This window comes from Phocoena phocoena, chromosome 8, assembly GCF_963924675.1.
Source record: "Phocoena phocoena chromosome 8, mPhoPho1.1, whole genome shotgun sequence".
NCBI lineage: Eukaryota > Metazoa > Chordata > Mammalia > Artiodactyla > Phocoenidae > Phocoena > Phocoena phocoena.
Window position 1 is genome coordinate 14492119 of NC_089226.1, and position 12002 is coordinate 14504120.

Below are 12002 nucleotides of genomic sequence, written 5' to 3' on the forward strand. Positions count from 1 at the left end.
CAGAGCTTAATAACAATAGTTATTGTTCACTGAGTGCTTACTATGATCACGTCCTATGCTGTCTTCACACACATCATCTCCTTTATCGCTCACAACAGCCTGTTATTGTTCTTGTTTTACAGATGAGGAAACCGAGGCTCAGCAAGGTGAAGTCAAGCCGGCACTGCGGGCCTCGCGGCAGGGATGGGGGCCGGGGGGGCGCACCTTCCTCTTGGCGATGCTCCGGAGCAGCTCGGCCTTGCTCCGGAGCAGCCCTTGGCCAGCCAGCTCGCGCTCCTCCTCCACGCGGCTCTCCCGCTCCAGCTGCTGGAACTCCAAGTCTTCAAAGAGCTTTGTCTCAGTCTCCAGGGCTTCTGCCTCCTTGAACGACAGTGACAAAGGGGATCGGGTGGTGCTCACGATACCACTCTGCGCCTGGAAGGCCAGTTCACAGAGGTGAGACTTCTGGGGGCTGGACCCGGGGAAACGGAGGAAGGGACCTGCCCCCACCCCGCCCCCTTTCCTCCGCTCGGCTCTGCCCCTTTGCCGGGCAGCGCTGCCTGCAGTAGCAGAAAGGAGAACCTCCACCCCCCACCCCAATCCTTCCCTGTCCCCTCCAAGCCACAACACGGACCCTGTCGTCCGGCAGGTACTGCAGGGCCCAGGCGGTCCCGGCCCACCGCTCCTCTCTTCCGGGCGGGTGGCCCTCGGGGGCGGGGAGGGGGCGGGGGCTGGTGAAACTGACCCTTCTCAGCTGCTCCTGTAACTGTTCCCGCACTGACTCGGGGCAGTTATCGAGCTGCGTCTGGAGCTCGGCGTAGAGCGCCTGGCGGGCCTCCAGGTGCCTCCGTCCCGCGGCCAGCTCCGCCCTCTCCTGGTCGCCGGAGGGGGAGGGGGCGGGCACAGGGGAGAAACAGAACACACACTCCTCAACTCCGGCCCGGGTCAGCGGCGGCGCGGGGCGGGGCGCAGGGAAGGGGGGTGGGGTGCGGGGAAAAGAGAAAGAAGGCGGGGAATGAAAGGAGTTTAACCAGGAGAGGAGAGAGCAAACAGGAGAAAGGGAAATAAGGAGGAAGAGGTGCAGAGTGGGAAAGGCAAAGAGCTGGGGTGTGAGACAGGACTGGAGGTGCAGGCGATGGTGTCACAGGCAGGGGTGTGGGTCCCAGGCAGAAATGTTGGTCTCTTGGAGTCCCTTGAACTAGAAAGGTTTGGGCAAGTCCTAGGAAGAGGCCCTGTTTTCTCTCCAAACCAGTCAAAGACAAAGCTGGTTCCATATCACAAACACGGAGCCTCTAGCTGCTGTTCCTCCCCCTCTTCCGCTTCCCAGAGACCAAAATTTAACCCTGGGAAAAGGGTAGAGTTGGTGGGGATTAAATCCAGGGGTTGGGTGTGAATTGGGAGCCGAGGATGTTAAAGCTACAGCAGTGCAGTGGAGGGGACCCCAACCCAACCCCCTTGGCCTCCCCACCTCCTGCCCAGGGTGGGGGTGGGGTGCTGGCACTGCAGGCTGAACTTCGGTAGGATGAGGGTTGCAATTAGTTAGGCCCGTTGCCATGGTAATAGGAGCCCCAGGAGTGGGTACAGAGAGGAGGTGGATGGCTCTGTCTGGGGCAAGATGACACCTCTGAGGGTGGGAAGGGGGGATGCAGGGAGGAGCTGGTGAGTCACCCCTCCGAAGGACAGGCAGAGGAGAAACTGTGATTACTGATTCCAAAGCCAGAATGGGGCCATGGGCTGGGCGCTGGGGAGGGAAGCTGAGGGAACCTTCCCCACTGCCACCACCACCGTGGCCACCACCATCACCACCTCCACCTCAAATAACTGGGCCCAGAGAGAAGGCAAAGTCCATGCCTCCAGGCAATGCCAGGTCAATGAGAAATGAGGTTAGACAGGTTCCTGCTGAAACGCTGAGCTTCACCCTGGAGTCCCTGTGCTGAACCCTGCCTCTGTCCCCCCTCTACCCCACGCCCCCATCCTCCTCCAGGCCTGATCAGGGCAGTTTCTGAGGTCCAAGCACTTCCCCATGCTTGGACTCAGCCTTTGCAATACCCTATGTTCTGAATGGATCAGGGGTGGGAGTGGGGAGAGACCTACCCCTTCCCACCCTCTGGTTGGAGTATCTGAAATTGGGAAGCCCCAGAGGAAAGCTAGGAAGGGTAGCCACTGTGTGGCAGAGAGCCCCTGTCTGTGCCCTCCCCAGGCCATGCTACCACCACTGGACCTCCTCATCCCTCCACTCAGGAGGGAAGACAGGTGACGGCTGGAGGACAGCCCGCCTCTCCTCTGTGCAGGAAACTGCAAACAGTCTGTGGAGGCCGCACCCTGGCTTTTCCAAATGAGAGGAGCTCTTTGGACTGAGAGGCTCCTCAGGCAAGCATTTCCCCCAATTTTGTACCCCTCCTGCCAATGCCCCACTGAGTAAAGTGGAGCTGTGCCCCCTGCCCATTCCTTTCTGATCAAAACCCTGGGGTCCCACACCAAGAACGTTAGGAGGCAACATTAGAGGGGAGGGGCCAAGGGCACAGGGGTGCCCGTGGAGTTAGTGCAAAAGCAGGCACGGCTCAGCCCTGCCTGGGTGGCACTGGCAGTTAGGGACATGCAGAGAGCCCAGGACAGTGATTAGAGGGGGCGTTAGTGCAGGCCTGGTTGGTAAGCATGGAGTTAATTTGGCACAGAATTTGGGAGTGTGGTTTTGGGGGTCCAGAGCCAAAGCTCCAAAAAACAGGGTGGGAGGGTCAAAGAATTGTTAAGAGCTTCAAAACTGAGGGGCAGGAGGAAGACACTCTCAAAAAATCCAGAAGGAGAATTATTTCTTGGAAAAATACTGTCAAGTCCAGAAATAGGTGGCCCCTCTCCACTTCGGAGCTTTTGGCACGTTGTTGGACATCTTGGGCATGGCTGACACGGCCCCTGTGGGATGGAGCGGCCCCAGCAGGCTGGCACGAAATCTGAAAGGGCCAGGAGCAGGAGCTGGGACCATCTGGGATGGGAGGCTGCAGATCCTGAAGGCTCAAGGGAAACAGAGACCTGAGGGCCATCTCCCAAAGACCACATCCTGAGCACCGGAGCCACGCTTGGAGGTGGATGTCCTCCAGATGCAGACACCCGGACCTGAATCACTCCCCAGCACCAGTGCCTTGGGCCGTGCTCACCGCCCAAGAAGGGGCTTCGGCACTTCCTAGAAGGGGCATGAAGGGCCTAGAATGGCAGGCACCCAGGCACCCAGATGTAGAACAGAGACCCAGGCAGAGGAGGCCCCAGACACCAGCCCAGCCTCTGGCAGCGCCCTCCAAGCTGGTACTTTCCACGGAGAATAAGGCCCCCTGCCCCTGGAGAGGCCCAGAGACCAGCCGGGCTGCAGGATGAACAATGAGGTAAGAGGTTAGGGGCCCCAGAGAAGGCATCTCTCCTCTTCTCCCAGGCCACAGGCGCCCGGCACTGAGCCAGGCCTGGGGTGGGTTACCTTGTCCCTCTCCTTTTGGATGCCCGTCTCCAAGGTCACCAGCTTCTCCTGCAGCTGGTCCAGCGCCTTCTGCTCCTTCTGCAGCAGCGCGCGCTCTGCTTCCCTCTCCCCCTGCAGCAGTGCCCGCTCCATTTCAGCCTGGAGGCAACAGCAGGGTCCACGTCAAGGCCACTCAAGGCAGCTGGACTCGGGCCACTCTGGGGCCATCACTGTGCCCGGGGAGGAGCCCAGCCAGGGCCCTCGCTCTCACCTCTCGGGCTGACTCCTGCAGCTGCTGCTCCAGCTCCTTCACCCGGACTTTCAGCTGCCCCACTCGCCCCAGCACCTGAGCCCGCTCCTCTTCCAGGGCCAGCACCTCTCCCTGGAGCTTGGCACTAGGTGCATCTTCGTGCTGGAGGGGAGGGGAGCCATCAGCTAGGGAAGCCTCTAGAGCCTTCCAGGATGAGACTAAGGAAATGGATCCCCATTTCTCAGGGTGCTCGGAAGGGGCAGCTGGATTGAGATAGGAGGAAGCTCCCCTCCCCGCACAGGGAGCAATACAGCTTGGCTAAAAGTAATAGACTCACCACCGGGTGCCAGGCCTGGGTGGGGCTCCAAGGAAAGCCAGGTCATAAAGCATATTTATAGCTTGGGAAACTCATCAACACCTCCCCCTCTTCCTTGCCTCCTCTTTTCTTTTTTGGCCCCGCTACTGGATACGCGGGACCTTAGTTCCCGGAGCAGAGATCGTGGAACCCACACGCCCTGCGCAGAGTCTTAACCAGTGGACTGCCAGGGGAGTCCCGCCTCCTCATTTCTACACCCTGATGTCGTCCCAAACTTCATATACTTCCCCCTCGCTGGGCCTTGGCATCCACCACACACGCGTGCCTCCTAGGCCTGTGGCAGGCCACCCCGCATCCCACCTCCTGCTGGGTCCCACCTCCTGCTGGGTCCCACCTCCTGCTGGGTGCTTTCCGTGCTACTGCACTCCTCTTTGAGATTCTCCTCATCCGAGCGCTCCACAGTCTCCCACAGGCGTTGGGTGGCACCTCCAGGCTCCTCGTTGCTCCGCGCAGAGGCCCCAGTGCCCCCCACAAGGCCTCGTGAGGGCCTCCGGCCGGCCAGAGCCAAGGCTGCGGCGGCCTCCCCGATGCTGGGCAGCTCCCCGGCCTCAGGTCCCCCGTCGGCCCGGCTGTACTCGGCGCATAAGTTCAGGATGGTCTCCAGGCGCTGGCGTTCCTGGGGAGGGTGGACAGAGCAGGGCATAAGGGGAGGAGGCTGGGTCCCAGGAGGGCTAGAGCCAGGCATGGTGTCCCGTCAGGAGAGAGGACTAGGACACTAGGGGCTCAGGGTCAGAATCAAGTCAGGAGAGCCCAGAGCCCAAGGTCTGGGGAGGCAGAGGGAAGGAGGGTGGGTGCCTCAGAGGCGGGCAGGAGGAACCGGGCTGTCGTGCCACCTGCCCACGCGGCCAGCGCCTCCCATCTTTCTGTTTCCTCTCCCTTCTCATTCTGTCCCAGGGTGGGCTTCCTCGTGAACACACAGGGACACACCCAGACGCACCCAGAAACACATGCTGGTAGGCAGAGTAAAGAACACAGTGAGACACAGATAAACACGCAGGTGTTCATGCTGACACGGATACACGTAGATCCAAAGACACCTGGGCCCACAGAGACACTGCCACATATCAGTACCGACACACAAGGACACAACATGTACCCCGGGCCCTACACACAAACACACCAGTCCTGACATGCACAAACGCACACTGGCACACACACGGATAAACACAGTCTAGCACACAGACAGATGGGCACCGACCGACACAGGCAGGGCCGGAACACAGACCCAGGGGCCCACAGGGACCTGACACAGGTTTACACAAAGATGTGCTTAGCGTGTATACACCCTGCCCGAGAGGCCTGGGCCACAGCCCTCCTCATGCCCATCTCAGCTCCAGTCACCCTCTGGCAGCCCCTGGCTCCTTCCCAGCAGGCCGCGCAGCTGCCAGCACTTGAACGCCTGGGCCCAGGTGTCAGTGCTCCGTGGCCCGGCTGCTGTATCCGCCCCCTCCCCACACAGCCCACCCAGATACCTCCCAGGGGCCTAAGAAAGTGAAGGAGAGATAGTACTCCATACTTGGGGCTTCCCCCAGACTCTCTCTGGGGTCCCTCAACCTCTGGTGTCTCTCACCAGTTTGGCCAGGACCCCCCACTTACCCAGCTTCCCTCCTGCTGCTTACCCAGTTCCATAGCAAGAAAACCAGGAACAGAGTCTCAGCACCCAGGAGGCTGGGCCAGTGCCCCTGCCCCTGCCCCAGGACCAAGATAAGCAGCCCGGTGGAGGTGGGAGGGGCAGGGCAGGCAGCCTCCAAGATTGAAAGTGGCAGGTGGGGCAGGTAAGGGCTGGGGAGGCACGTGGGGCGGGGTAGGGGAGGGGGCGGGAAGGCTGAATGGGGTTGAGGGAGGCTGGCCCCACCACTCTGCCTGTGCCAGCTTCACTGCCCCCTCTCCAGGATGAGACCCCGGCAGGGGGCAAGCACTCTTGTCTAGGCCAGGCAAAAACAGAAGATATAATAACTTAGAAGACTGGGGGTCCTGCCTCATCCATCCCGGACCCAACACAGACACAAAGTCCCACACCCTCACCTCACCCAAAGCTGTCCCAACCTCTTCTGAAAGGGCTCCAGGCAAACCTCCTCAGTTCCGATTCTCCTCCTCAAACCAATCCTAGTGTCCCTGGGCCCCCAGGAACCCCGTTCTTCTGCTCGCAAGGGAAAGAGGGCAGAATCTATTTTCCTGTGCACATGCTACAGCATGGACACACCAGCCAGCGCCCCTCAAGCTCCCTGCTCTATCTGGGGAATCCCAGCCCCCACCCAGCTCAGATGCCATCTCCAGGACAGCTGCCCAGAACCACACCCAGCCCCCAAAGGCACCCACACGTGTGTGCACGCACACACACACCAGCACACATAATTACTATCACACAGACTGACCTGGATCAGCCAGGGGCTGCCCATCCTGTTCTCTTCTTCTCCCCCTGCCACCCCCATTTCCAGACGATCCAGCATGGACCAGGATGAGCAGCTCCCACCCATTTATAGAGGCCAAAGAGAAGCAAGAAAGAAGGACCAGAGGCTTTTCTAAAGAATAAGCCTTGGAGAGACAGGAGACGTGGGTTCCAGTTCCAGCTCTGCCAGAACTTGCTGTGTGACCTTGCAGAAACCCATTCCCCTCTCTGGGCTTCAGCCTTCTAATCACTAAGACCTGCTTCTCAAACTGAGACGTACAAAGCTTCATCATAAATGTGGTATGTTTTCCTAGAGCTTCATTGTGTTCAGGTACATAATGTGAAACTTCTTTTATACATGAAAACAAACATTGTGTTATGGAATAAATGCAAAGTGAGCATGAATTTGAAATAAGGCCTTAGAGACCTCAAAGAAAGTTCTTGTTCAGGGCACCAGAGCCTTGAGATACTGGTCACTACGGTGTATCCCGGAAGTGGAGAAGCTTGGGAAGCCCAGGCCCTGTCCACGGGCCCCTCCCTCCCTGCCAGCTGGCCCACCCACACCCTGGCAGAGCCCCTGTCATGGATGCCAGCAGCCTCCCTGGCATCCGCTCACCAGCCTCTCCATCTCCTGCTCCCGAAGCCGCTCTTGGCGCTGCCGCCGGTGGTACTCCAGGAGGTCATCCTCGTTGTCACTGATCTCTGTGATGCTATTTTTCCGCTCCCGAGTGACAGGCACCCGCAAGTCCCCGCTGGAGAGCTTCCTCTGGGCACGGGGGCTCTGGTGGGGTGAAGCCCCAGTCAACGAGCCCAGACTATAAGCCGGGCTCAGCCTGCCACTGAAGCTGCCCTTGCGGGGTGCCAGGGACTCCCCTAGTGTGGGTGAGGGGCTCCGTGTCCTACGGCCCCGCACCCCCAGTGTCACGGAGAAGTCCTCTGGTGAAGCCCCATGGGCTGCCCAGCGCCGGGGTCGGGGACTCTCTGCCACTTCCCTGGTTACTTTGGGATCTGGGGTGGTCCGGGCGGGCATGGGGGAGAGAGCCCTTCGGGACAGAGATGGGCTCAAGGGAGGCAGTTCTCTCATACTGTCCAGACCCCGCCGGCCTAGGCGGGGGCTCTCGGGAGGTTGCAGGGTGCGGGTAGCGGACCCATCGGAAAATGTTCGGCCCACCAGCTGGCGTGAGGGGCTGGTTGTCAACACCCGCTCAGTGCCCGGCAGCTCCCGGAAAGGGCTGGGAGGGCGGTCCTGGAGCGTGCCAATCTTGTTTCGAGGAGCAGGGACTGGTGGCTGGAACTTGGGGCTGCCAGGAATGCTGGCGGGTTGGCCACGGGCACCGGAAGCCTGGTATTCACTCAGGCCAATCGCCACCAGGGGCAACTGCCCCCCCGCCCGGGGGCTCTCGGTGGCTCTGCAGGCCACTGCCAAGACAGTGGCTGCAGGGCTGTCTGTCCGCAGACCTCGGAGGCCAGGGCTGGGCGGCCTCTCGTGACCCCCCTTCCTGCCCAGCCGGGGGCTCTCAGAGGGGCGAGCACCACTGGGTCGGGACTGTGAGGGCTGCAGGGCCAAATGGTAGCTAGAGGACCGGGCAGGCACCAGGGGGGGCATGGAAGGGGCTGGTTCCTGCCCACTGGGGGAGTGGCTGGCACAGCTTCCACTGCTGGCTGGTGAGGAGAGCGGAGAGAAGGCTGGAGAGGTGTTCTCATAGCTGGAGCCCACGGACATGGCACCAGGGCTGGTCGGGGGGGACAGCAGGTAGCGGCCACCATTGGCCATCGGTGACAGTGGGGAAGTGGCGGCAGGCTTCTTGCCAGCAGCTCCAGGCTCCTCGAGCACCAGTGAGTCCATGATCTCCTGCAGGTCCTTCTCAATAGAGCTCACCAGGGAACTGTGGCTGCCACAGGCTGAGGGTCCCTGGGTTGCAGGCTGTGGGGTGTGGTTCCCGTTCACCAAGCTTTGTGATTCTGCTGAAGGAAAACGCAAAGAGGCCTCAGGACCTGGTCTGCATCTCCTAGGCCCTAGGGAGCTGCATATGCCCAAGAGCGAGCACTCCCATGTCCTGCCAGCAGAACAGGGCTGGAAAGGCTCTGGAGAAGCAGCCAGCAGATCTGGGTCCCAGCGCCAGCTCCGCCACTAACCTGCTGTGCAACTTCCCCAAGTCACTTGCCCTTGGTTTTGCCGTCTGTGAAGGAAGAGGGCTCTCCTGGCTCGGACATTTTATGACTTAGGACAGTCGGCAACACGGCCAGGCACTCACCCTAAGACTAGGTTCCTCCCTGCCTTGGTTTCCTCAACCTCCTCAAGCTCCAATTCAGGAAGGGCAGGTGGACCTTCTGCAAAGGGCATGGGGGCACACTGGGGAGCGGGCCAGAAGTTCCGGGGAGGACGTGGTCCCAGTCCAACAGGACATAAGGGCCTCCCAACACAGCAGCCGAGACCCGGGAAAACACACACACAAATCCTCCAGGGCTGGGCGAGGGCTGCGAGCAGCACCACTTTCTCCAGTCAGAGGCAAGGGAGGGGCCTGGCCCTAAAGGCCAGTTCCTGGAAGCCAGGCTGGGCAGCAACTAGGTGCAGCTCCGTGCCTCCAATTAGCCCGTTAAGCCATGCCAGCAAGAGCCCGCCTTTGCCCTGCCCCAGCCCTTGTCAACCAACCAGGAGTAGCAAGAGCCCGCCTTTGCCCTGCCCCAGCCCTTGTCAACCAACCAGGAGTCTCTGAAACCACTGCCCCAAACAGCTGAGGGAGTGGCATGACAAGGCCAGGGTGGGAGCAGGGTAAAGCTACCCAGGGAGTGGACTGGGAACCCAAGCTTCTGAGCCTCCAAGGGCCTAGGAAGGAGAAGAAAAAGGCTTTGCAAGACTGAGTCTGGGTCCAAAATTATGGGGACTGTGTGGGACCAAAGGCAGAGGGGTTGCCGTGGATACTGGTGATCCCAGGGACCACCCATCTTTCCTCAGACCCCCAAATGATCCACTGAAGCCACTGATGCCACCCTGCTAGGTGCACCTGACACACATGTCCACCTGTCCCAGTAGCACGCTGAGACCTGTCATCCTACAGCCATCTGAATACCCGTGCAAAGTCTGGGGTGGCAGGCCTATAGGCAGCCTCCTGATCTGCACCCAGCCCCCTAGGCAGCTGGGCTGAGGGGGGCTGTGCTGGCTCCCTGGGACAATCACCCAACTCTCCTCTGGGGATCAATAATTCACACACAAACTGCAGCTGCTCCACTGAGACACCAGCTGGCATGGCATGGCCTGGGGGTGGGGCAGGACCCAAAGACATGATCACAAGCAGGTGGGACCCCCCCCCTCCCCGCCCCAGAGCTTACAGCAGTTCAACTGGATGCTTCCTTCTGCCCCCACAGGCCACCCTCAAGGGTGAGGCTCCCTGGTAGTGACATAAGAGGGTCAGGGTCCCACACACCAAGGTGGCACCTTCCAGGGCAGTGGGACACAGGCCGGCACAGCCCCCCATCCCTCAGGCACATGATTCCCCAATGCCAGCCAAGCAGCGCTTCTTGGATCTCTTCCAGTGGTCAGACTGCCTGGCACTCTCCACCAGTGGCCCATGGCAGGTGGCAGCAAGCCCAGATCATGGGTATTGTCCTGCCCTGACACTGCAAGTGCGGCTGGAGTGGGCAAGCAGGAGGACTGTCCACGGGGTGCCACCACACTAGCCACGTGCCCCAAGTGGGTACCTACCCGGACCAGGACTGTAGGGGGGTCCAGGGGCCCGGCCCCCTGCCGGAATCATGCTCTTCATCCACTTGGCTTCAGCCGGGTGGTTAAAGCGGAGGAAGGTGGACTGACCCAGGCACAACATGCAGCCTGCGGAGAAACCAAACACTCGGAAGGGCAGGCAGAGCTAAGGCAGCCCCCACCCCGCAGCACCAGCAGGCTCAGCCCAGGCTCCGAAGAGTCATCCCCACCTGCACTCAGCGGCATCCACTTGCTCCAAATCTGACTCCCCCCGTGCCCAGCTCCACAGCACAGGGCCGAGGGAAAAGAGCTCTGGTTTGTAAGTCCTAGTCCCAAATTTCCTTCAGACTACCTGTGAGATCTTCAGGTAAAGTCACTTCACCTCCTTGAGTCTAGTTCTCTCATCAGAAAAATGAGGACAAAACCACTGACCTTGCAGAGTTAGAAAGACAGTGTATGCCAGTGCTCTGTAAGTGGAGAAGGCTCTCCAGAGAACACAGACACCCATGTGCCTCCCATTAAGATCCATCTATCTGCCACTTGGGTGGAAGGGTCAGTTTGAGAGGCAGCAACTTCCAGGATCACAAAAAAGCTCTGAGATGGGGGACAGGGAAACACCATGGATCAGGCAGATGCCCCTGCGGGGACCAGAATTCGCTTCCTTAAGAGAGCTGCCACCCTTTCTGACAGCCGGGAGCGACTGCTACCCTCCTTCTCCTTCTGTCAAAGCGCTCTCTGGCCTGACATCGTCCTGCTCCTTGGTCTCCCCTGGAATGCAGCCAAGCCTAGGCCAGTGGGCCCAGCCTCAACCAAGCACATTCCCAGGCAGTAGACACAAGCCCAGTCCTGCCCATGAAGTGTGAGTGCATGGAGGGGGGAGGGCATGTGGGAGCCAGAAAATGTAGCCAGGGGCACCGGGAGTGTGCACGGTGACAGGTGTGCCCACCGCACCTAAGCCTGTCTGGCAGAACTCCTCCTCCCGGCCACACCAGGTGCTAGAGGGCTTCTGCACAAGATGCTCTGTTGGGAGAAGCCAGAGACCTGGTGGTCTCTACCACCCACTCTTCCAATTTGTCCATGCCCTTGGCCCCTGGCCCCAGGCTCCTCTCTACCCTATCTGGTGCCACTTGGCACCCCAAGCTTCATGCCAGTCTGAGCTAAGACTGGCAGGGAAGTCTACATTCCTGGACGCTGAGACAGTTCAGCTCAGGCAGGCCACAAGGGCATGGGGCATCCCAGGCCACGTGGGTACCTTGGCCGCCCACTGAGGCGCTCAGGAGCCTGTTGGGGGGCCCTGGGCATTGCCACGGATCGGGGGCCAGCAGGCCGAGAAGCCCATAGCAGACAACATAGTAGACAAAACCACCCACTTCTCTGGCAAACCCACGGGCCCTCCCAGGCAGGCACCAACAATTCTAAAGGCTGATGGGTGGTTAGGAAAGGAGGGAGCCTTCCCTGCCAAGCCACCAATCAGAGGCGCTGATCACAGAGTAATCATAACCGGAATAAATAAGAGCCAGCCACACTGTCCACCTAATTACAGCCACAGCTGTTTCAGAAAGAACCCTGCATTCCCCGCCCCCTCCTTTCAGCCATTTAACAAGCTAATTAATGATGAGTTTGCAGGGTCTAGACAGGCCCACTCAACCCTAGGTTGATCGGGGCAGGGAGGGGGGGCGGGGCAGATCAGAAGGCTGACCACATAGTCCAGACTGGGAAGGAGGTGGGGAGACTGGGTGGATTCCAGCCCATCAATGCCAGGCCCACCCATGGAGGCTGTGGGCACCTATGGACCCGGCCCTGGCCCCTATAGCTGTGAGTTCCCTGCCCCTCACCCTCCTCTATACAAGGGGTGTGGCTATGCTG

The 12002-nt window shown here is 60.1% G+C and overlaps 1 protein-coding gene across 3 annotated transcripts in view; it reads right to left on the minus strand.

Annotated features, from left to right (window-relative positions):
* Positions 1-12002, minus strand: part of PHLDB1 (pleckstrin homology like domain family B member 1) — a 45346-nt gene that overhangs the window by 20348 nt on the left and 12996 nt on the right. For 2 of the 3 annotated variants that reach the window (XM_065881488.1, XM_065881486.1), the window contains exons 4-9: positions 10140-10265; positions 7053-8401; positions 4382-4663; positions 3693-3833; positions 3443-3580; positions 205-360 (exon numbers count right to left, since the gene is read on the minus strand). In XM_065881488.1, the coding sequence (XP_065737560.1) occupies positions 205-360; positions 3443-3580; positions 3693-3833; positions 4382-4663; positions 7053-8401; positions 10140-10265 (2192 nt within the window). The remainder of the gene's footprint in view (positions 1-204; positions 361-3442; positions 3581-3692; positions 3834-4381; positions 4664-7052; positions 8402-10139; positions 10266-12002) is intronic. The other variant, XM_065881487.1, reaches the window with a different exon arrangement.